Source organism: Grampus griseus (assembly GCF_964374135.1).
Source record: "Grampus griseus genome assembly, chromosome: 13".
Lineage (NCBI taxonomy): Eukaryota > Metazoa > Chordata > Mammalia > Artiodactyla > Delphinidae > Grampus > Grampus griseus.
In genome coordinates this window covers 83,240,185-83,264,645 of record NC_139007.1, presented here as the reverse complement: position 1 = coordinate 83,264,645, position 24,461 = coordinate 83,240,185, and the positions used below count along the sequence as shown (strand labels likewise).

The 24,461-nt window shown below is 37.0% G+C and overlaps 1 protein-coding gene across 1 annotated transcript in view; it reads right to left on the bottom strand.

The window, feature by feature from the left end:
• PACRG (parkin coregulated) overlaps window positions 1-24,461 on the bottom strand; it is a gene marked incomplete at both ends in the record, with an annotated part of 515,047 nt that overhangs the window by 210,424 nt on the left and 280,162 nt on the right. The window contains 2 exons of the mRNA XM_082669001.1: window positions 399-548; window positions 23,416-23,587. Of these exons, the coding sequence (XP_082525127.1) occupies window positions 399-548; window positions 23,416-23,587 (322 nt within the window). The remainder of the gene's footprint in view (window positions 1-398; window positions 549-23,415; window positions 23,588-24,461) is intronic.

Below are 24,461 nucleotides of genomic sequence, written 5' to 3'. Positions count from 1 at the left end.
ATTAATTATAAAAACTGACTGTAATTTTAACAGGAAATACCTAAAGGTAGAATTACCATCAAGAGAAAGGACAAACTCAAAACCTACTAACGTATTCAGAAGACCATTTAAAAAAAACTTTACAATTTAATTATGGGAAGATTATAGAACTGTTTCAGTGCCTCTGTACTGAGTAAGTAAGCTGTACATGTGAGGAGTAATAAATAAATGAAATTGTTAATTTTACTCTTTCCCTAGGGAGTGGCAGAAGAGGTAGGAGTTATGCTGTGTAGATCTCCGAATGGATCTTGCTTTATATGCAATAATAAATCCTAAGCGTGTTGCTAATTAACTCTACCTCAAACCACTCCCTTTCTTAGTGCTTAAAAGACATTTTTACTTCTGGGATATTAGCTCACCATTCATATTCTTAAAGATGTTGAGGATGGGGAGGATTTGACGGTAATAGGGCACCAAAGCTTCACCCACCATCTCAGCGGACACAACCAGATGCTGTAGGACTTTGAGAGTGACGCAGATGACCTGTCGGTTTCGGAGGTTCAAGGCATCTATACAGTAGGAAAAGGAACAAGCCAAAAATAGAAAGCATTCATTTCTACAATGTTAAGGGAAGTCGTCTCGTAGACCACTTAATTAAACTGTACTCTACTGGGGATCACCAATGGGATGAGCCTGGCTTATTACAGCTTTGAATGATGCACTGTTAACGCTATAAACAGGATCATGTTTGTGCATTATTTGTTCTCCCGACTTGCACTGATTCCTCATCAATCCTAAGAGGCTGGTGATGGACAAGTAGCATGAAAGGTAAAAGATCAGTTCGTGTTGCTAAAGGACCCCGGGGAGGCTGACAACACACAACTTTTTTTTTTTTTTTTTTTGCGGTACGTGGGCCTCTCACTGTTGTGGCCTCTCCCATTGCGGAGCACAGGCCCCGGACGCGCAGGCTCAGCGGCCATGGCTCACGGGCCCAGCCGCTCCGCGGCATGTGGGATCTTCCCGGACCGGGGCACGAACCCGTGTCCCCTGCATCAGCAGGCGGACTCTCAACCACTGCGCCACCAGGGAAGCCCAACACATAACTTTTTATGCAACGATCCCTTTCAGTTAGCAATCCATGCTATGCTTAAAACTGTTGCCACGAAAAAACATTTTTTGGGGAAGAAGAGACTGGTTATGCTGTGTATGAGTAGAAACTATAGACTGGTTACAAACATCGAGAACATTGTTGGTAGAAGTGACCATAAAGTGACTATAATTAGACTCTCAAGAAAGTAGGGAAGAAAAGCAAACATTTTTAACGTTCAGAACTTCAGAAGGAATTAACTGTATATAACTAAGATACCAAAGGCATGCAAAATGTTTTTAAAGAACAATTCTGAATGCACAGTAACAAGCTGTACTGCAGAGATACAACAGGAGACAGCAAGTGACCTGGTGTCCCCCAAGTGCAGGGTCTGGAAACCTGCTCCAGTGGGGATGCAGCAGCCCAGGGACAAGGACACGGATAACTGGCTGTATAAACACAGCCAACTCCCCCACACTTTCTTGGTCCTTAACCATGGGAACCTATTATTTACTTTCTAAAATGGCCAAAATTTCTATGATTTAAATAGAAAAGCCATATGAAGCATCTATTATAGAAGGTCAAAGGTGGTGACTGATAAATTGCAATGCCCGAGACTACTTCAGGACAAAGTCAGAGGCTCTTATTTGTAATATTCTACCTTCTAAAGAAAAACTTGACTATGACTTTAAAGCATGTGCCATTTACGGAGGGACAAAAGGAACCAGTCCATCCAAAGGAATGACACCATGGTCACTGTACTTGTGAGGCAGTCCTAACATTGTTCTTGAACTCCAGCTCACATTTCCAGTAGCCTGTGTCTTGCGATCACCTCAAATTCAGTTTGTTCCAAAGATAAGTTTCCCCCATAAACTTTACCTTTTACCTATTTACCCCATATTTAGTATTGGATACCCCAGGTATCCAGGCTCAAAATCTGTTTCTCATCCCTTGCATTCTTCATGTTGCGAAGTCATCTTATACTGTTTTTGAAGTAGCTCTTGAATTTGTGCCCTCCTCCCATCCTCACCTCTACCCTTCTAGTCCCGGGGCTCCACCCTCACCACCTCTCCCCTGGTCCTGGGGCTCCATCCTCACCTCCACTCCTCTGGTCCTGGAGCTCTATTCTCACCACCTCCCCCTTGGTCCTGGGTCTCCATCCTCACCACCTCTCCTCTGGTCCTGGGTCTCCAACCTCACCACCTCTCCTCTGGTCCTGGGTCTCCATCCTCACCACCTCTCCTCTGGTCCTGGGTCTCCATCCTCACCACCTCTCCTCTGATTCCGGCCCTTAGAACTCCTCTACTGGAGAACTGCCATACCTTCCTAACCCACCTGCCTTCTTTCTGTCTTTCTCCACTCCCTCAACCTGTCTTTTCACACTGCTGCTGGATTCACCTTCTTAGAACTTATTTGATAATTTCTCTACCTGCTCAGAGAGTTCAGAGTCTCCCCCACACCATTTCCTACAGAATAAAGTACAAACTAGCCAGGCACAAGGGTGACACTTAAGGTAAGTGTGAACCAAACTAAATTCTCAATTGAAAATACAAGAATATAAGGTATCATTTAGTGGTTTCACAGCTATTCTCTTTGGAATCACTAGGAAGTGTTTAAAACTAAAGTGTGGTCAGCTTCATCCCCTCCAGCAAAAAAATGGGGGTTGAGGTATGAAAACACCTCAGGGCAACCCCACAACTTCTGGTCCAGTTCAGACTACATTCCTGTTTGGTTTGAAAGCAAACACAAATACAATGAATAGAGAAGCCTCAGCTTCAACGCAAGGAACCAAGTTAAATATAACTATGGAATTTGATTGCATGATAGCTCATTATTACAGCATTTAGACACACTGCAGACCATACCATATATTCTGAGAAATAACTAAAAATAGAATGCTGTAATTTAGCCTAAAAGCTGTAGCAATGAGATGCTCAAGAGCAGAGCTTCAGAGAACCACGGGAAGTTGGAGAGGGAGAAGGTCAGGTAGAGTGTTTTGTAGTGGTAGTGGGGGTCCTTTCTTCTGGTCTTATCCAAGCTAAAATTGTTTTGTCTTTTTAGGAAGCCAGAGGTTATTGATCCCTGCTTTACTGACGCAACTTCGTTTGACAGAAGAGAACTGGGAGCCTGCAGAAATATCATTCTGAGTATTATGGGCAGTGGACATTCTTTCAAAACATCTACCAATGAAGCTCAACATGTTTAGGGTTTGGTACTGCACAGATCTGTGTGATGGTTCATATACTAGTAGCTAACATGTATTGGGCACCTCTATCTGCCAGGAATTAAACTGAGCACTTTACATATATTAGTTTACTTAATCCTCGTTCACCAAATATTTATTGAGAATGCATTATGCACCAGTTATTGTTTTAAGAATTGGAGATATAGAAGTGAACAAGACAGTTATAGTACTCAGCCCCTTGGGGCTTACAATATAGTATGGAAGAAGATATTGAACAAATACTACAAGTGTGTTGAGATTTCATAAGAAGGATATGGTATTTAAACAGCAAATCCAAAAGGCATTCAGCCCAGCGTACAAAGCAGGGAAGGCTCCCAGACACAGGTAAGGACCTAAGGGACGAGTAGATGTTATTAGGATGAAGGAGAGGGAACAGCATGCTAGACTGCCCCCTCTTGGATAAAGGACTTCTTTTATAAGGTCTACTCCAGCTCATAGGGATAAAATTCTACTTAGCAGTATGAGAACAAAGCCCAAGACAGCAAAGAAGCAGTCTTCCAAATGCTTTTATCATTGTGTATGTGTTTTCCTTGGGATCATTCAGAAATGGTGGGAAGAAGGATGTGAGTATGTGTAGATGTACATAAAAGGAGAGTGAGGCATAGTACTTTTCCCCAAGCTAAAAGATCCCTAGGTCCTGTCTTGTCTTATCAGCCAAATAGAACCAGATGTGTAAAATCCTGGGTTTCTGTCTTTTCTTACTATTCGTCCCTCAATCCCACCCCACTTCTTAAAAAGGACTCACAGCCACATCCAGCTAAATGTTTTATAAACTGCTTAGTCAGGAAAGATTAGACATCGAAACAGAATTACATGAGTTTGTTGTTTTAATTTTTTATATATTAAAATAAATAAAATTGAGTGTATATAATTTCATTCCATTTTGTGGTTTTTTTTTTTTTCAAGAAAGCCTTTCTGTTGACACTATAAAGTCACAAGTAGGAGAACCTATTGAAAGTATTAGAAGAGATAGCTATCTGAGCATGTGTAGAGCCCATCTGGTGACTGCAGAAAAGATATTGGTGGCTGTAGCGCCTACTGAATGCTGGCTTGTCAAGTGCCCTTCTTTTAGAGTATATATGCCAAAGCTTGCAATAAAACAGGCTAAGATATGCTCATCTACTACCAATGTTAGAGAAGAGTCTTGCCATATAGAATACATTAAGGAGTAAACCTTTTTATATATATGAGTAATAATAACATCGAACTTTTGTTGATTAGGTTTATCCCTGTACATATGGCTAATTGATTGCCTGGGGATAAATTAATAATCTCGCTCACCATGGATAGTAATAAGAAATTATTAATATTAATAATTAATATTAAATTAATATTAATAATATTAATTAATTATTATTAATATTAATTATTATTAATTAATTATTAATAATTAATTAATTAATTATTAATAATAAGAAATTGATTAAGAAATAATTATTTTATCTCATCGCAACACCGATTGAATTAACATGATTGTGAAAAATGTTATTGAAATGACAAAGACTGACAAGTAAAATGCTTCAACTGTTCCTCTTAATGACATCTAAAATGGAACCCTAAGGCATCCTAAATGATCAGGGACTGGCTCTAAAACTTCTGCAGTAGCTGTGAAATAGAGCCATGGTATGCACTAGAAAAGCCCCTTAATTTCATCTTAGAGGGATTTTTTTTATATTGCCCATTTCCACTTCAGTTCCTCAGTTCTATTTTTGTTCCTCATTCTTAGGGAATTAAGATATACCATTAAGTTGGAAGTATTTTTGTTCTTACTGTCCCAGTAGAACTAAATAAAAAAGAGGTTTTTTTTTTTTTGAAACAAAGTTCTTTTCTTTTGAAAAAGTATGTTAACCGATATAAAGAGAATATGATTCTATAGCTGAAAGAGAAGAAATGTGTTTATTCTTGTGTTGATGGGCCTGAAAGCAATTGTCAAGATTTAAGTGAGGACTCTGAACTCAAGATTTAAGGTTTTGAAAAGGGTCTAACATGAGAAATCTACTGACATTATAGATCAACCAGGGGAACCTTTATATTCAGAAAATTAGATTTCTATTGTATTGCTTACTGCTTTCAAGTATAATCAACAAGATAGAGCTTCCAGATGTATAGAAATTGTTGAAGAATAAGGAAAAAATAATTTAAAGTCAAAGTAGTAAAACATTCATCTTAGATGGTTGTAAGTTACATGTATGATTTTCTCAAGCATAAATTCCATTATTGCTATGATTTTTTGCAAAGTGAGAACATTTTCTACTATTAGATTATGATTCACTACTGTGGAATCAGGAATAGATGGAAATATTTCTACTTCTTTTAAAATTGGATGCACCAAACAGAACGTAAAAGCAAACAATAAATTCTAAAAAATATTTTTGACATATGGTATACATGTTAATATCCTTGATATACAAATAGTACCACAAAAGATTGAAACTGCTAATTTAAAAAATGGGCATATAATATAAATAGACAATACACAAATTAATAAATACAAGTGAACAATTTCTATTGTAGAGTTTTCAACTTCATTGATAATCAAATGAAATGAAACACTACTCTATAATTTTGAATATCATATTAACAAAAAGTTTTTGAAAATTTAATACTCAGTATGGAAACAGGTCTGGGAAAAGAGGCACTCTCCTAGGTACCATATTGTAAACCACCACAATCGTTCTATAGCAACATGCATGCAACACTTGACCCAGCAATTTTACTTCTGGGCATTTAGTCAAAGGAAGTATGCAGCTGTGCAGAAAGAGTTATAGGATAGGATGTAGCAATAGTATTACTTATAATTAGAAACCATCTAAATGTTTCCCCAAACACTGGCTTATTTAAGTAAAATCTGGTATACCTATACAATGGAAAATTATAGCTATTAAAGTCATATAATAGAAAATATTTTTAAAATAGGAAAATGTTTATAAGATACAGGTGAGTAAAGAAGAACGTTACAAAGTGTATTTTCACTCTGCTCTCATTTTGAAATAGAATGTAAACACAGTAAATATTGGAGATTTATAAGCTCAGATACAATAGAGACTATCTTATCCACTGGCATATATAGACACTGGATTTTATTCTATTAAAAAATACCTTTTTTTTTACACTGCTTTTTTTAAAAAAATCAATGTACCTTCCATATTTCCCTAAAATATTATTCTTCATGATTATAATTTATATGTTTTAATGTAGCAGAATTCTGGCCCTGTCTCCTTATTCTTTCTCAATATTTTCTTGATTATTCTTAACTATTTACATTTTGAGAGAAAATTTAGAATAATTTAGTCAGGTTAAAAAGTATGCTTGGCACTTTGATAAAATTTCCAATAAATTTAGAGAGTAATTTGGAGGAAATGGCCATCTTTCCAGTTAGGAACATGTATCTCTTCAACTGTTCTTGTTTTTTATTAAACTCCTCGGAAAAGCTTTATAGTATTTTTCAAGTAGATTCTGTATACTTTTGTTAGGTTTACTAGCGTCTAAATCGTTTTTATTTATTTTGATATCTTAAATGATATATTTTTCAATTTACTGTGTAAAATATATATAATATAAAATGTTATTTAACCATTTTTAAGTGTACAGTTCAGTGGCATTAGTTACATTCACTGTATTGTACAATTATCACCACTAACTATTTCCAAAATTTTCCATCACACAAAACAGAAACTCTATACCTCTTTAAAAAAAACCCTCCCCACTCACTTTCCCTTGAGCCCTTGGTAACCTATAATCTACATTCTGTTTCTATGAATTTGCCTATTATAGATGTCTTAAAGTATTTTAAGTATTATTTTTTTCTGATGTTGAAATATTAATTAATAATTGAGACTGCTGCACCCAGTATCATGTTAGTCGAATTAGACTGAAATGAATATAAATTTTGCTAGTCAAGGGGCACTAACCATACACATTTTTAGTTTTCTGAATATAATGAATTCAAAATATGTTTTCAAACCAAATTTAGGTTTCAAAATTGTAGAAATTATTCTCTTTCCAAAACAGAACTCAATTGCTATACAAATAAATATGACGTGGCCTAAGTTCTCAATTAAAGTGTCAGAGACTTAGCTTAGCTATTATGTACATGGAGTAAGCCTATCATAATTGTTACCATTTTTCTTCAATTCATTGTTCTCCAATGAGTGTTATATTAAAAAAGCATCATTTTTCTCTCATCTCATACAGAAAGGAATTATCTTTATGCAAAATTCAGACTTTTCCATCAAAGCTTTGTTATTACAAGTGGTTAACTTTTTCTGTCTTTTGATAGACAAGAATATATTCTGACTTCAGGACCATAGAATGCAGCTTAGTAGTCAGTGACAGTGTCTGGTCTTTCTTTCCATTAAACACTTAGTTTTAAAGATAGATACACAGTTAATATTACTTGCTTAAATAAATGACAGTATTCAGTTACCAAAATGGTCTCAACATTATAGTCAGTAGCATGATCTATTTAGTACTCACAACTTTCTAGACATAAAGGAACCTGAGGAACAATGTCATTCAACACACTCTTCTTCAATCTTGTTGCAACCAAGGTTGGGCCTGTTTTTGCTCTCATACATACTGAAGCCTCTAAGAGTAACTGAGAGTAAACTTATCAGTACCCTGCTTTGTCAGAAAGCAGAGGAGGATTTGTCTCTTTGGAGCACCCTGCTCCCCTGTCCCTACACTACTGGCTCAGTTCAGCTTGAAGGAGTTGGGTGACAGATGGAATGATGAGCAAAGGAAGCAGTTAGCCAGCCTTGGTGCCATTCTCAGAGTAAAACCAAGTGACAATGTGCTGGACAAGCAGGCACTGCTTCTAAAAATTGTGGTTATGTTTTTTCATCTGGTTGAGAAAAGGTGTCTAAGTTTGCTCCAGCTTTAAGATAACAGAAGCAGTGGACTATGAAGAAGGATACAGTACACACAGGCTTTTCACAAAACAAGGAAGTTGAGAGCTGTGCTACAAAATAGAAGATGGGTAAATACATCACTTTCCAAAAAGGAGCTGCCCTTTCCTCCCCAAAGAAGGAATTTGAAAAACTACTCACTGCTAAGCTTGACATCAATACCTGGTAAAATTCTAGGACTGATTATTTAAGCAAGTGATTTGAGAGCTCCTAGGACAACAGTGTGATTTCTAGGAGCCAGAGTGAGCTTTTTGGAATGTCAGGCCAGGCTTACCTCATGCATTCTAACAAGTTTACTCATAAAAGATCACAAACAGACTATATTGCAAGGCATCTGGCAAGAACTCTCTTGTAGGCAAGATACAGAAATGGTTGAAGAGTTGGGCTTTTTCTTTTTTCCTTACTGTGTAAATAACTGAATTTCAGTAATATGCCTTGGTGGTTTGGTATCGACCTGCAGAGTCCTTACTGGAATACTGCAGTGGTCCATACTTGACCTAGTCCAGTTTCCATCTAACATTTTTATTGTAACTTGGATGAAAGTTATAAAATCCAAATCTATCAATTTTTTGATGACCCAAAGTTGGGAAGTCTGTAAAGACATGGCCATGAAGGTACACCAAGGAGGTAAAAATAATAATTTACTATTATTACCACCTTGATTTGGCACTGTGCTAAACTTCCTACCTGTATGATCTGTCAGTCCTTACACAATGCCTGAGCAGTTGGTTTTATAACCCCCTGGGAAAGATGAAATAATTAATTTACCAAAACCACACAGCTAGTTAATGACCAGCTGGGGTCTGGTTTGCACGAGCCCAAGGCCTGTGCTCATATGGTTAGACCCCACTTCTTCCCAGCATCCCACCAGATCCTGGTGGACAACAGGGCCAGACTTGGAGCCTGCTCAGGAGGAATGTTGAGTGCTGCACAGTGAACACAGGTTCTAGCGTGGACTTTGAGCAAAACAGACACCTGTTGGGACCTGAGCTTAAGTGGTTTGCTCTTGGGGAACAAGTCATCCTGATGAAGCTGGGTTTCCTGGCATCTTCTGAAAAAGCAAGCAACACTCTGCAGTAGTGTTATTCCTTGACTAGAGTTCAGCTCTCATGTGGAAGGAGGAAGTTAACAATAGGAGATTTTAGCCTGGGTGTCCAAAATCTGTTGTCATAATCCAGACAGAGAATGATGATGATGGTGATGATAATGATGATAAAATTTATCACCCACTACATCCTCTGCTAAGAGCTTGAAATGTATTATCTCATTTAATCACTAAACTAACCATAAGTTGGGTGCCATTCTCACCTCAGTTTTATAAATTGAGTCCCAAAGTGATTAACTTGTCTGATAGCTGGTATGTGGCAGAGTTAGAATTTTGACCAGATAGTCTGACTTCACAGCCCTTGTTCTGAATTACCACACTATACAGGAAGAGTGATAGAATTTGCTTCTTTATTTGAGAATGGGAAAGGGACAGCCAATATGTGGTGAACTCAGTTTGAAAATGCAATAATGCTATTGTTAGCTCTTTCTCTCTTTTATTCTATTGTGTTTTTCTGGCATGGACAGCTGTAATCTCCATTCTCATTGTTTTTATTTTGGATCACTCTGAGTCTTTTTCCCTATTCATACAGGGATAGGCCTGATTTTTATACACCCTCACAGATCCAGAAGGAATTTTTCCTCTGGCAAGTGACCGGGTAACTGTTTAAATACTTCTGAGAATGTCTAGTCTCTGCCTCAGATTGCTATCATCTTGCATCCACTAATACATTATTTATGTATAGGACATCATGTAGAGGGACACCAGTTTTTATATTATGGCTTTCTCTTTTAGGGAATTAAAGGCAGTAGGCAACTGACAGATCGAGTGTGAGAGAAATGGACAGAGAGGAAAGGAGAAAGCAGCCTCCATCAGGTAGCTGGTTTTTACAGCCCCACCTGGCTATGACTGCTCATATTCAACATGACATTTATTAAGAACCTGCTTATCACCTGACCTGGGCATCTCTACACGACCTCCCTTAATGATCACAACAGCTATCTGGGGTATGTATTAATTCCCTTGTTTTGGAGATGAGGACTAATCTCCCAAACTCAAGGAGATGGACTAATTTATAGAAAATGGTAGAGCAAGCACTAGAACCCAGAAACCAGCTCCATGGCTTCTCCAGTGGCCACACTAATCCTGAGAGGACAGAGAAACATGGTCTTTAGCACCACCTACTGAAGCTTCCTCAGAAAATGGATGTTTCAAGCTTTAAGATTCCAGATTCCATTGACCTCAATAGCTATGAATTCTCATTTGGGAATATCAATTGGTCAGTAGGGGTAAAGTTTGCTGTAGTAATAGACTAAGCCTAAAATCTAAGCGGCTTCACACAGAAAAGGACCATTTCTCATTCATAGTAGATACCCAGTTCACGTCAACATGGGGGTGAGGAGGAGAGGGGACTGTGCACTGGCTCTGAAATGTTTGGTTTGAAGGGAACGCACATCTCGTTTCTTCCATTCACAGCCCGTCGGCAGAGTTAGTCCCACGGTCCGCATAACTGCATAACTGAGAAATGCTAAGGAGGGGATAGATGTTTGGTGTGCAGTAAATATCTCTGCTATAGAATTCACTGTGTTTTGAGACGCTACCTCTTTTCACTTCCACTAACCTGTACTATGGGTACGTTACATGATCTGGGTTAACTGAGTCAGTGTGTTCCATCCCCCTTGGCGATAGTTCTAAGCTGGTACATGTGGTACAATCACAGTGCACCTCTGACTTTTATTTTTTCTGGGAATTAAAGGACAATGGCACTTGTTCCTTTCTACAGGTATAAATTAGTAAGCATGTAGTTCCAGGATTGGAGCATCCTGAGGCCAAAAAGGGAGCCAGCTTTAAGATGACCATGCATAAAACAGAACAAGAGTGACACTGGCAAGCCACCAGATTAAATCAAGCCCGAAATGAGACCCTGGATTGTTCAGTTATGTGAATTATTAAGCAAACCTAATTCTTTATGAAGCTTTGAATTAGTTTTCTTTTTCTGTCTTGTAACCAAAATAATCCTAAGTAATACATGAATTTTTGCCCTATTTTTAGAACAAATAATATATTTTCTTCTTAAATTAAAAATTATTACTTTTTAACACCTTTAAAATAATTTACCTGGAAAATTTCAAGTGATATAAGTAAAATTATTAGATCATAAAGAATAATGCAGTTCAATTGGACTTGTTCCCTTCTAATTAAATAGAATTCTCAAAACAATTTTTGTATCGTGATACAGATTCGCATGTTTTATTCTTACTTGGTGTATTTTTTTCTACTGGGTATTCTTTAAAAATACCATTTTGCCTTTGAAAATGGTATTGTTTAAATTGCTTCAGCTGTGTCTGTGCATGTTTGTCCTTTATAGCTGGGTGACCTCAACTCATTAGAGCTCTCCTAATGAGGCCACTGTTTTATGACCTATTTGTAGATCAGTGATATTTTTGTAATTCTTTAGCCAGGTCACCTTGCCTCCTAGTACACCATCTCACAAATGTATGTTACTGCTCATAAACAAAAAGAGTCACACGAGATGAATAAACAGTTACTCTCACTACTTAAATAATTTCTCCAATAAGTGGAAAGCGTTATATCATTATACGCTTTATTTGCGGTTTCATATTAGAGATTCTTACAAGGTAGTTTTTATATAATATGCAGTACAGTGGCAAGCCTAAATGGCCACTTCACACTTTCGATCATGACACCTATACAAATTTCAGTATGGATAGCAGCTATGTACCTGATTAAATAGATGATGCAAATATTTTGATGCATCTACTGTGTACTAGCCAGTACATTAGATGCTGTGGGGACATATCACTTTCTAACATTATATTCTAAGTGACGTAAGAGAGAAAAATTCAAAGTTCTGTGAGAATAGGAAGGCAGAGTGGGGAGAGGACTGGAGTTGAGGGTAGGGAGGGAGAGGGCAATCAGAAGAGGCTCTCCAGGACAATTCCTGTTGGAAGTGGGTTTTGAAGCTTCCTTAACGTTTAGGCATTTGAGGATGTGTGGGAATGGGTATGCCCCGAAGAGCAAAGTAGAAAAGGGCAAGACAAGTTCTACAGCACAATCCGTTTGGCTAGAGCATTGGGTGCATGAGGGGAAAGAGTAAGATATTAAGTCAGAAACATAATCTGCAGCCAGATATTTAATGGGAATCCTTGAATGCCATGCCAAAGAATGGAAAGTGGGCAGAAGCTGGATGGGAGTCTGTCCTTGCAAGATGGAAGTGTACTAGGTAAGATTTTGAGTTGAAAACTTTTTGCCTCCAAAAACTAAGGTGTGTGTCCTGAGGCAGAAGGAGGTAGAAGGTATATTTAATTGAGGTATCAGAGAACAGAGTTTTGGGCTGGCAGAGTATGTAAAAAATTAGAGGGGGGGATCCTGGAAGGTAGAGAGCCACAGATGAGGTAAACAAAAAACCTGCAAGAAAACTCTACCTTAGCTGATCTCTAAGGATTACACACATGAGAGAGATCTCAGTAGGCCCAGATGATAAGCAGAGGCTGGAAGGTGAAAGAACTGAAGATGAAAGAACTTAGCTTCCTGTTCACCACAGGGGAGACAAAGTTTAGAGTCTGTGTTTAGCAGGTTAACTGCTAAATTAGAATTAGAACTGACACTCTTCAAAAGAATATAACAGAATCCAGAGACTCTATGATATATTAGTCATAATGTCCATGGTAGGATTATACATTCTGGCCCCTAAGCAACTATAGTTAACAGAACACCCCACCTCCCCCATTAACCTGCAATAGGTGTGTAGCAGATATGAGAAACAGAACTTTTTAAAGTCACTATTGTTTTAAACTTTTGATTTTGGAGATTGGTTGTTCTTTCAATATAACCTAGCCTGCTCTGATTGAAAAAAATTCCTTTTATCATATTAAGAGAACTCCCTTCTATCCTTAGTTTGTTTTAAAAATAGAAATGGGTGTTGAATTTTACCAAATGCTTTTTACCATCGTTTGAGATGATCACCTGATTTTTAGCCCTTAATACACAAATGTAAATGGCATTATCTGATTTTTCTAATGTTAAGCCAATCTTATCTTCCTGAAATAAAACAAACTTTGTCATGAGAAATTATCATTTTTATATATCGATGGATTCAGTTTGCTAGTAATTTTGTTCAGAAATTTTTCATTGATATTCATGAATGAGATTGTCCTGGAAGATTCCTTCTTGTAATTTCTTGTAATGTCCTTGCTGGTATCAAGTTTATGTTGCACCATAAAATGAGTTGGAGTCTATATTCTCTATTTTCATTGTCTGAGAAAATCTGTGCAAGATTTACATTATTTTTTCCCTAAGTCTAACCAGTAAGGCTATGTGAGCCTTGAGTTATCTCTGTATGAGGAATTTTAATTACTAACTTAATTTCTTCACTTGTTATACTACTATTTGTACTTTAACTTATTTTCTATTTCTCTGGTGTCAATTTTGTACATTATATATTCCAAAAATTTGACCATTTCATTGAAATTTCAAAGTTTTAGGGATAAAGTTGTTTATAATATCCTATCAAGATATCCTATAAATGTCTGTAGGGTCTGTATAACATTTCCTTTTCCATTTCTGATATTGGTTATTTTTGCGTTTCATTTATAAGCTTTTACAAATGTTTATCAATTTTATTAATCATTTCAAGAAACCAAACAACATTTGGTTTTTGATGCTCTCATTTGCATGGTTGTTTTCTATTTTTATTTTATTTTGCTTTTATACTAATAATTTATTCTTCCTTTGACTTTCTTTTACTGTTCTTCCTGTCATTTATTGAGATGGATACTTCATTTACTATTTTTCCCTTTTTTTCTTTTTGATACCATGTTTAAGGCTACATATTTTCCTCTAAACACTGCTTTACATGTCATATGTGATAAATATTTTAATGTAATTTTTTGTAATATTTTTGGTAAGTTTTTAATATGTAATTTATGTGATATTTTCATTATTGTGCAGTTAAAATACTTCATAATTTCATTAGAATTTCTTATTTGACCCATGAGGTATGTAAAAGTATATGTCAATTTCAAAATATATGGGAATGTTTTAGTCATTGCTTTAAAAAATTGATTTCTAACATAAATTGCATCTTAGTTGCACAATATACTTTGTATGAATTCCATGCTTTGATATTTTTTGAGACTTGTTTTATGGCCTAGGATATGGTTAATTTTTGTAAATATTCTACGTGTGCCTAAAAAAAGTCATTTGCAGTGATAGATGCAGCCCTAAATTTTGTAAAGAAGAGAAGCAGCTCAGGAGATCCAGATATGATTCAAATCTTGATTCTACCATTTGGCAACTGTATGACATGGATGTTTTTCTTAAATTTTACATGCCTCAGTTTTGTCACCTGTGAAATGAGGATTATAGTAGCTGGATTGAATAATATGATTCCAGGAAAGCGCCTAGCCCACTGAAAGCTTCCAAGACATATGGTGGTTTCCTTGCTTTTGTAGTGCAAAACTTTAGCATAATTTTCTGTCTTTGACCTCACAAATTGTGAAAGAGAAAATAATATATAAATTATTTGAAGCACATGATAGAATAAATATATATTAAGATCTATATCATAGACAGGATTCACTTTCTTTTCAGCCTCCCTGATGACAATAACTGAGCATTCCTATAGCCTAATAAGAGCCTCAGTAAATTCCCAAAAAAATGTAAATAGAGGAGAAGCTACATTCTTTTGCCACAGAGCAATAAATATAAATAAAATGATCATGAAAAAAAAATCTCTAAATATTTGTAAATTTTAATGTATTATTTTGTTCAAATGAATCATCAAAACTATAAATACAAACTATAATATAGTGACAAGGAGAAACATACATATAAAAATAAATAGAATTAATTCAAAATTGTACACAGAAGCAAAGTCATAGCTTTACATGCTGTGATTACCAAAAGAGAAACAATAAAAATAAAAGTATGCTTTTAATGTAAAATGATACAAAAGCAAAACAAACAAAAATCTTAAGGAAAACAGATAAATCAACTGCCTTGAAGAAGATGTGATATATATATACATGTGTGTATACAATATATATACACACAGTATATATATACACACATACAGAATGGAATATTACTCAGCCATAAAAAGAATAAAATTCTGCCATTTGCAACAACATGAATGGACATAGATGGTATTATGCTTAGTGAAATAAGTCAGCAAAAGACATCCTGTATGTTATTACTTATACGTGGAATCTAAAAAATAAAACAAAAGAATGAATGTAACAAAACAGAAACAGACTCACAGATATAGAGGACAAACTAGTGGCTACCAATGGGGAGAGTGAAGGGGGAGGGGCGAGATAGAGGTATTGGATTAAGAGGTACAAACTACTATGTATAAAATAAATAAGCTACAAGGATATAATGTACAGCACAGGGAGTATAGCCAATCTTTTATAACAACTTGAAATAGAGTATAATCTATAAAAATATTGAATCATTATGTTGTACACCTGAAACTAATACAATATTGCAAATCAACTATACTTCAATAAAAAAATTAAAAATTTATAAACCATAAAGTTGAATAGAAACAAGGTGAGACTTTTAAAAAATACTAAACATAAAATACAGAAACCACTGGCTGACAATAAATTAGAGAGAAAATATAAATGCATAATATTATCCCCATTTTATAGAACAGGCAACAGTGTAACATGGAGTAAAGCAACTCACCTCAGATCACGTGGCAACTAAACAGTGCAGCCAGGATTAGAAGGTGAGCAGTCTGATTCCATAGTCTATGCTCACAACTAGTACACTAGTACACTATCCTGTTGATCTATATGCAGGATTGGGAAAGTCTTAAAATCTAGTAAAGAGGAAGGTAATTGTTACTGAATGAGGGAAGGAAGGATATAATGAGTCAGAAAGCAAAAAGCAAATACACAAACACCCAAATCCTACAAATCTATAGTAAATATTCATGGAGAGATAAGAGAATGAGCATAATGTATTCATAAAAGAAGGGAACAAAATACTATTTTAAAAGAACAATGAGATTAAATTAAAATTATGATAATTAACAAATTATTCAATCATATTTTTGGAAGATAATGTCAAGGAAATTTCCCATGAAGTAGAACTAAGACAGAGTTGGATGATATGAGCAAAAGGATAAAGAAATTCGAGAAACAGCCCACAGGGTGCAATATATTAGTAGCAGGAATTACAGACAGAGAAGTAAGAGAAAATAGAGGGAGAACATTATTAAAGGAATAATGCATGAAAAGTTTCTAGTGCTGGAAGACATATGTCTCTAAATTGAAATTTTCCAGGACAATTAATGAAAACACAGCCATATCAAAGCATATCAACATGAAATTTCATATTACCAGCAATAAAGAGAAGAACCAGAAAGCTTTCAGAGACTAGGGGAAACAAGCCACAGGCAAATGGCTGGAAACTCAAGTGGCATCAAGATTTTCTAAGCAATGTAAGAACCTGGGAGGCAGCAGAGACGTGACCTCAAAATTCTGGATGAAAATGATTTTCAGTGGAGCCAAACTAATAAACAGTGTGATGGTAGAATTTTCAGATAAGCAAGGCCTGAAAAATATACCTTTCATGTACTAACAAGAAACTACTGGAAGATGTGCACTTTAAAAATGAGGAAAATAGGACAAACAGCAAAGGAAAAAAAGAGGTCAAACATGAAAGAGGAGTAAGGAGAAGTAGCAGAAAGAGGGAGGGTGCAAGGGGTATCTCCAGGAAAAGAAAGAAAAGTGATGAGTTGTCCGATGCTCTGAACATCTGGAAAATAATATTCATTTGCTAGATCCTGAAATATTTGAAAAGAAATAGTATATACGAAACAAGCAAACAAAATGAGAGGCAATTTTCAATGCTAAGAAAAACAAGTTGCCTAAGAAAGAAATGCAATCATAGTAATTGTGTGATTTGCAGTGAACAGTATTTATGTCATCACAATAGTGTAACAACTGATTATTGATTTATCCAAAACTGTATATAACTATATTGGAAGGGTGGAGTGGGAAAGAAGGCAAGTTTGGGTAAGAGAGCCAGATTCTGACCATTTCTCGGTGACTGGCAGCTCTCATCAGAACCATATTGTTGGGAACGATCAGTGGGAACAACCTCTCAAAGAAGTTTCCACACCAAAGCTTTTTTCTTGTGATTAGTGATTATTTCTCCCATTTACTTGTGATCATCACAGATAATTTAGCTTTCCTTTTGTCATCTCATTAGTTTTCTTTTTTTTTTTGCAATCTCCCTTGTCTTTTTTTTAACATTGTTTCCTTATTGACAGTGTTTCAGTTCTCTTTCCCTAGTACTTCATCTGATATACCACCTATTTTAATCTATTAATGGTTACTTTTAAGGCCTAAAAACTGAAACTTACATTTCTCTAATTAGTCACATTATGAATGAAGCAGTGTCTTTGGGTTTATTACATATAAGAGAAATGATCATTCATCTATTTTCCACCAGCTCATTCCCCACCTTGCTCTCATGCCCAGGATCTTGTGGGAGGGTCTGAGGAGTCCCAGCCTAATCTCGGCCTGGTCACCCTTGTCCTGACCTTGCAGCAGCAGCATTAACTGGGGGCTTCTTAGAATTGCAGCATCTCAGGTCACTTCATATCTACTGATGTGGAACCTACATTTTACTGGGGTCTGGAGATGATTTGTGTGCACAGTGAAGTTTGGGAATTGGTGCTTTAGACAGCAAGCTGTCCCCTTGGGTTGGTAAAGACTATATGTAGATTTTAGGCCCCAAGGTCAGGCAGTGGAGGAAGGACCAGCATCTTACTGTCTCTCAATCAACAGGTTTACTCTTATTCTAGAGGCAAAAAATATCAGTATAGCAGCTGATTGTTGTTCTAAAACATGATGCCATGGTTTGCACTGCACAAAGGGTCATGACAATAACATCTTTACTGTGAACATTTTTATCAATAGAAATTGATCCTCTTTACACACATAAAACTTCTTTCCATTAAATTCTACTTTTCTAAAATTGAATAACTACTCCTGCCTTCTTTTTCTTCATTTTCCCCAATACAGCTTTTATTTTTTAAATGTTTAAGTATTATTTTGTTTTTATATATAGAGAGAGAGTTTATATTCAGATTTTGTTTTTCACAAACCAATCTGAAAGTTAATTTTCATAGTTGATACATTTGATTTCACATTTTCACCTTATTTTGAGCTTTTGGCTCAGCACTTCCTTGCTGCCTATTCAGTTTCATTCTTTTAATATATAGACTCTGTTTTAAATACTTTTATCTTCTCCATTGACTTTGAAGGTTTATATCCAATTTCTCTGAATTATTTTTGCCACATTACTGCAAAATGATCCTTTGACATTTCTTGCAGTTTTGAAACTCTTTTCCATCAACTATTTACACTTAACCCTAGATTTAGTGGCTCTTAATGCAACTTGCTTTTCAAACTATGAATCCTCATTTTGGGGTTCTTATCTTGGCTTTACTCTCTGAGAGTTGGAGCACATCCACAGTAACCCTTTGTACGAAGGGCAGGTGGGCATTATGAGTCTTCTTTTTCTTCTCCTTCTCCTCCTTCTCTTTCTTCTCCTCCTTCCTTCTTTTTTTAAACCAATTTTCATTCAGTTTATCACATCATGTCTTGCTACTCATATGACAGGGATGACATGTGCATAAGGTGATTCTCCTCCAATTCTCATTGCTGTCTGGAATTTACTCTTACGAAAAGTGTCTTAGCCCCAGTTATTTTTATTTCTTGGTGTGTACCACTTTTTTCCCTGTCCAGATGTTTTTCCTCGTACTGAGCATTTTCTACCTGCAAAATAAGGGATATTTTTCATGTCTGAAAATTTCTTTCAATTCCTTCTGCCAGTACCATTTCTATTCCTGTTGTTTTGATGATTCCTCTTGGGAGCCCCTATAACTTTTAGCTCCTGCTTGTGTCCTATGTTCTCCATTTTATAGTCCTTCCTCACCTTCTTTTTTATTCTTGTCTTTTCTGAGGGAGATGGGCTACATTTACAATTCCAGGTTGTGCAGTTGATTGTCCTCTGTGCCTCTGGGGGGACATTAATCCTGCTCTGACATTTTTAGTTTCCCTTTTCTCAGTCAGCACTGGCTTATTTTCATGTGAGTCTGGTTTCCTCTTGTAACTTTCTGCTTCTGTTTCATAGAGGCTGTATCTTCCTGAATGCTGAGGATGTCAAACACGTTTCTACAAGTTTCTTCTGGATCCTATGCAAAACGTTGTTGAGGTACAGTTTTCCTCTGACTATTCATGATATTTTCTCCCCTGTGTGTAGCAACTTGTTTTGAATGGCCCCGTGTGGCTGGGTTATTGTTATTGTTCTTGCTTTTATGGAGGAGAGAGAGCGCTAAACCCAGACTCTGCAGGTTGCTCTTGGCACCTCCTATCCTCCTGGCTGCTATGGGAATCCCCTTCTGCTTTCGATAGGCAAAGCTTCCAGTGACTTCTTCCTGGGATTGCTCTGCTGGATTTTGATGGATTTGTGTTCTCCTCACTGGATGGAGTGGACAGAAGTCTAAAATCCACAGTTTGGATTGCTCACACGGTCCCTCTCATCTCATCCTCACCTACAACGTTCTGCTGTTGCTCTCAGCAATCAGTACTCCATTGCCAATGCTGACTACTTTATACTGGGATTTTTTTGTAGTTTCTGACCCAGAATAACTCAAGAAGGTGTAAATAAGAAAGTGGGAGAGGAAGAGGAGGACCTGTAGTGATGCCATGAAGCAACAGAAATGGAACAATGTGTTAAATGTGCACTGTTCCCGTTATTACTCGATGACCCCACTTGGGGTCGTGAGCCAAGGAGAGAAGCAGAAAGTAAAGGGTCTTCTTATCTCTTTTTATGTTAGAAATCGTAGAACCACTGAATGTGTCCATTTCTCATTCCAGTATTATCAACCTTCCATTTAGTTGAAATAAACTCCAGATTCCAGAAATAGATAGGCAGGTAATCCCATTCACAGCTCCACAGGGAGTTTATATATTTTGCTTTGCCTTCAGAGATATTAATTATCGATGAATTAGAATTCAAGAAAAGATGTTAAAGAACTGCTAGCTGGTGATGGTGAGGTTAACTTTTGCCCCTGGAATGAGCCAAAATTTTACTAATAGTACCTTTTGAAAATAAGGTACACACAGCTGTTATATGTTATGCCAATTATGTGTATCAGTCTGCTTCTGGATCAACTAGCTCCCTTCCAGAATTCCACCTGAAAAATGTAGTTTATGTATGTAATACTTTTCACACTGTGCTGGAACCATGCATTATCTTGCATAGTTAATCACTATTCTTTGCTGAGTAAAGTTTGGCTTTCAGTGATGTAGACAGAGTGAGAAGAAGCAAGCTGAGTTAGAAGATTCAGGATCAGTATATAATAGCAGAAGCCCAGGAAGGCAAACTAGGATATCTACCAAGAGAAACTTTCATTGCTTCTGGAACTGTAAATGATCAAATTCATACATAGTTACTATTCCCTGACAGATCATGTTTACTGAGTCCTTAATGTTTTCACTCATCAGCAAATGACCTCTTGGATGTGTCCTTAGAACACATCACTTCTCTCTTAACTCATTTAAGTATCTTCAAAATACTTAAATCAAATAAAATTGAAAATCAATCCACCTTGGCCTACAATACTCTAATTTGGACTGTTTTAATTGTAAGTGGTATAATCAAAATATTTCTTAGAAGTTCTCTTTCTGCCCTTCAGTGTTTTCAGTGGGGCTATGAGGGAGAGACTCCTGAGAAGGCAGGGATCCCAAAATGAACAATTTATTGTAAAGAAAAGAACAGACTTCCGGTATTGCTGCTGTTCGGATGGGTGCAGGACAAAAGGATAATGTGCTCTCCAGATAGTTCCTGGGGAGAATGTTCTGGGCTTTTTTGTTTATCGATAAAACTTGTGCATCATCTTTAGAAAATGTAGCATTTTTACTAGAATTTAACATATTCAAAAATTATGACTTGTTAGAAAGAATAAATCACATTTGGAAAAGGTTTTAATATAACTCAGTATTATATATCCTTCCTGAAGGCCTTTAAAGATTAGCCCTTCACTCAGCTGATGCATGAGGGGAAAGGAAAATTGGTTTTTAATAAAGTCGCTTTTGAAGAGTCGTTTTTCTTTCCACATTGCTTTTCACAGCAGGTATCACTGTCCTCTTGTTTGGTTTCACTTTCTATGTCTTGGTGGAAATTGGAAGCGGTCAGTTACATATCTCTTACAGAAATCTCAAAGACATGAGAGCAAATTTTAAAGTTGACTCAATTTACAGTGACGGAAGAACTGCCAAAATTCTAGAACTCTAATGACACTTAATTCGAATCAATAAACTAGGGACCACGGATCAGATTAAGTAATCCAGTCTGTGGGAAATGACCCAATGTTGAACTATTTTGTTCTTGTTTTGGCCAAACCATATGGCAAGACTACCTCTGAGACAGTGAGGATGGGGTTCCCCTGTATCCTAGGAGACTAAGCAGGTGTACCGTCAATCATCCTGGGCAGCAGTCCATCCTGGAGTTGGGAGTGAGTGGAACTTGGGGTGGGGAAGCAGGGACCTGCTCATTCCTCTGAAGCCATGGGGTGTTTGGGCCCCGAGCCAGTGGGTAAAATGCCTGGGGCAGCTCTGGCTGGGAAAGGGTGGGATTTCCTCTGCCCATGACCTGCTCAGAGGCACCAACCTCTGCTTTTCAATCAGCAGCAGTGACAAAAGCTGAAGCAGCAGCAACAGTGCAGGTCAGCAACTCTGGGGCAGGCAGAGTCTGGGGGCTTAAGGGGATAGCAGAGGGGGCCAGTCCTGGCCATTTGGACTTGAGAAGAGGCCGGAACCCCCTCCTGGAATCTCGTCACTGTAGGGTGGCTCTATTTCAAGGGCCGTCAGCAGGATGGCAGCTAGGTGAGGAGACTGGACTGGAAGTGGCTAAGGGTCTTGTCTGGGGGCCATGAGATGCCATTGCACTGGACAATGAACATCTCAGAAAACACTTTTATTTTTTTCTTAAAACTTTTTAATATGGGAATTTTCAAATACATATACAAAAGTAAAGAGAATGATGAACCCACATACCCATCACCCAACTTTAACAGTTATCAACATTTTGCCATATATCTTCATCTGTCCTTCACCTCAATTCTTTCTCTCTCCTGGATTTACTTATTTATTTATTTTTGTTAGTTTCTTCTTTATAACAAAGTGAATCAGCTATACATACACATATACCCCCGTATCTCCTCCCTCTTGTGTCTCCCTCCCACTCTCCCTATCCCACCCCTCTAGGTGGTCACAAAGCACCGAACTGATCTCCCTGTGCTATGCGGCTGCTTCCCACTGGCTCTCTATTTTACATTTAGTAGTGTATATATGTCCATGCCACTCTCTCACTTCATCCCAGCTTACCCTTCCCCCTCCCCATGTCCTCAAGTCCATTCTCTACATCTGCGTCTTTATTCCTGTCCTGCCCCTAGGTTCTTCAGAACCATTTTTGTTTGTTTTTTAGATTCCATATATATGTGTTAGCGTACAGTATTTGTTTTTCTCAGAAACACTTTTAAAGGGGTGCTCTCAGCCAACTAGTCTGTAGGGACTCAGGCCAGAATAAATTGGCCACAAAAAGGAAGCACAATCTCATTTTATAGACAAACAGATAAAGCCAGTGACAGGATTACTCAAGGGACCCCCCCAGATAATCCACTGTAGACAAAAAGTTCAAGTATTTAATTACATTGATCTTTTCTCCATTCCAGATTTTTTTCTTAAAATTATGAATTCTGCTGCATAAAAGATACTAAATATAATTGTGTTTGTATTGTATATTATACACTTTACTTATGAATGTACAAATTAATGTTAATGCTTATGTCTTTACTATGAAACATTTTAAGTTAGTGTAAACCCCATGCAATTTAGTTTATTTATGTCGCTAAGCTGCACCGCAGTATCAATGATGGGATATATTAGGAGATTTGGGATGTTTGGCCCCATAAGTCAATTTATAAAAATTATTGCAAAACCTGGGGATAGCCTCAGTCTGTTGTGTTTTATTGCTTAATTAGCAAGTTGTCAAAAAGTGGCACCATATAAAGTGAGTGATGCTTTTTTACCTGTTCACTTACTTTTTATCGGGATAATGAGCTGTGGAATGACAGGAAGAATCTTGTTCCCCCCGTGTTCCAGCATGTCGTGGATTCCTTGCCGAGCAAAAAATTCATAGGGAAATGTCATTTCACAGAGCCCATCAAAAAACAGAGGCAGATAATGATGGTAATCCAGCTTCTCAATTTCTACCTGAAAGGAGAGAGAAAAAATGCTATGTGAAAACAACAATGAGGCAAAGCATGGCTGGGCCAACTGTGAAGCTATCACTAACTTAGGAGAAGCAAGTTCTTCAGAACTTCAGGAAGATTTTATTAGCCAACTCACGTAACAACCTGAAGTATGTTGTCACGTCTTTAATCTAGTAGTAATGAGGTTAAAATCATTGACCTTTAAATATTAACAGATTAAAATCATTAATAATCTACATTGGGAGCATTTTAGTACTTTTCGGGGGGGGTTCTTAGGTTAATTTTTTACCATTTGGCACAAAGGCAATACTGAAAAGGGATTCAAAAAGTCCATGGTATGTATGCTGAAAAAATATATATATATAAAAGAATAAAATGGGAAAGAAACAGTTGAAAGGAGATTAACATCTGAATTTCTAACAAAACTCTAATAGGTATTGCACATTAATATATTCTTGTGAGATATGTCTCTTCAGGACCTGGCAGATATGAGAGTAAGGGGTAAAATACGATTCCATGGAAGACACACACTGAGCTGAACCTAAACAGACCATGGACCCCTCAGAATTAAAATATCCCAAACTCTCCTCTGCTTCTTCTGGGGCCAGACATATACCACTTTTCCACTTCTATGTACTTCACTCTCAATAATGCTTGCATGACCTCTTGTCCAGGTCTTTGCAATAGTATCAAGCACTATAAGGAATAGGAACAAAATTTCCAGAACAGAGAAAAGAGATGGCACTTTGGCAGCTGTTCACATGTAGATTTGCTCTAGCCTGGGTCCTCTACTATCTAGAGTATCCACGACCTGACTTTCTACCCGCAAGGTGACAGGAGTGATGGTGATATCATGGATGGAAAGAGGCCAACAG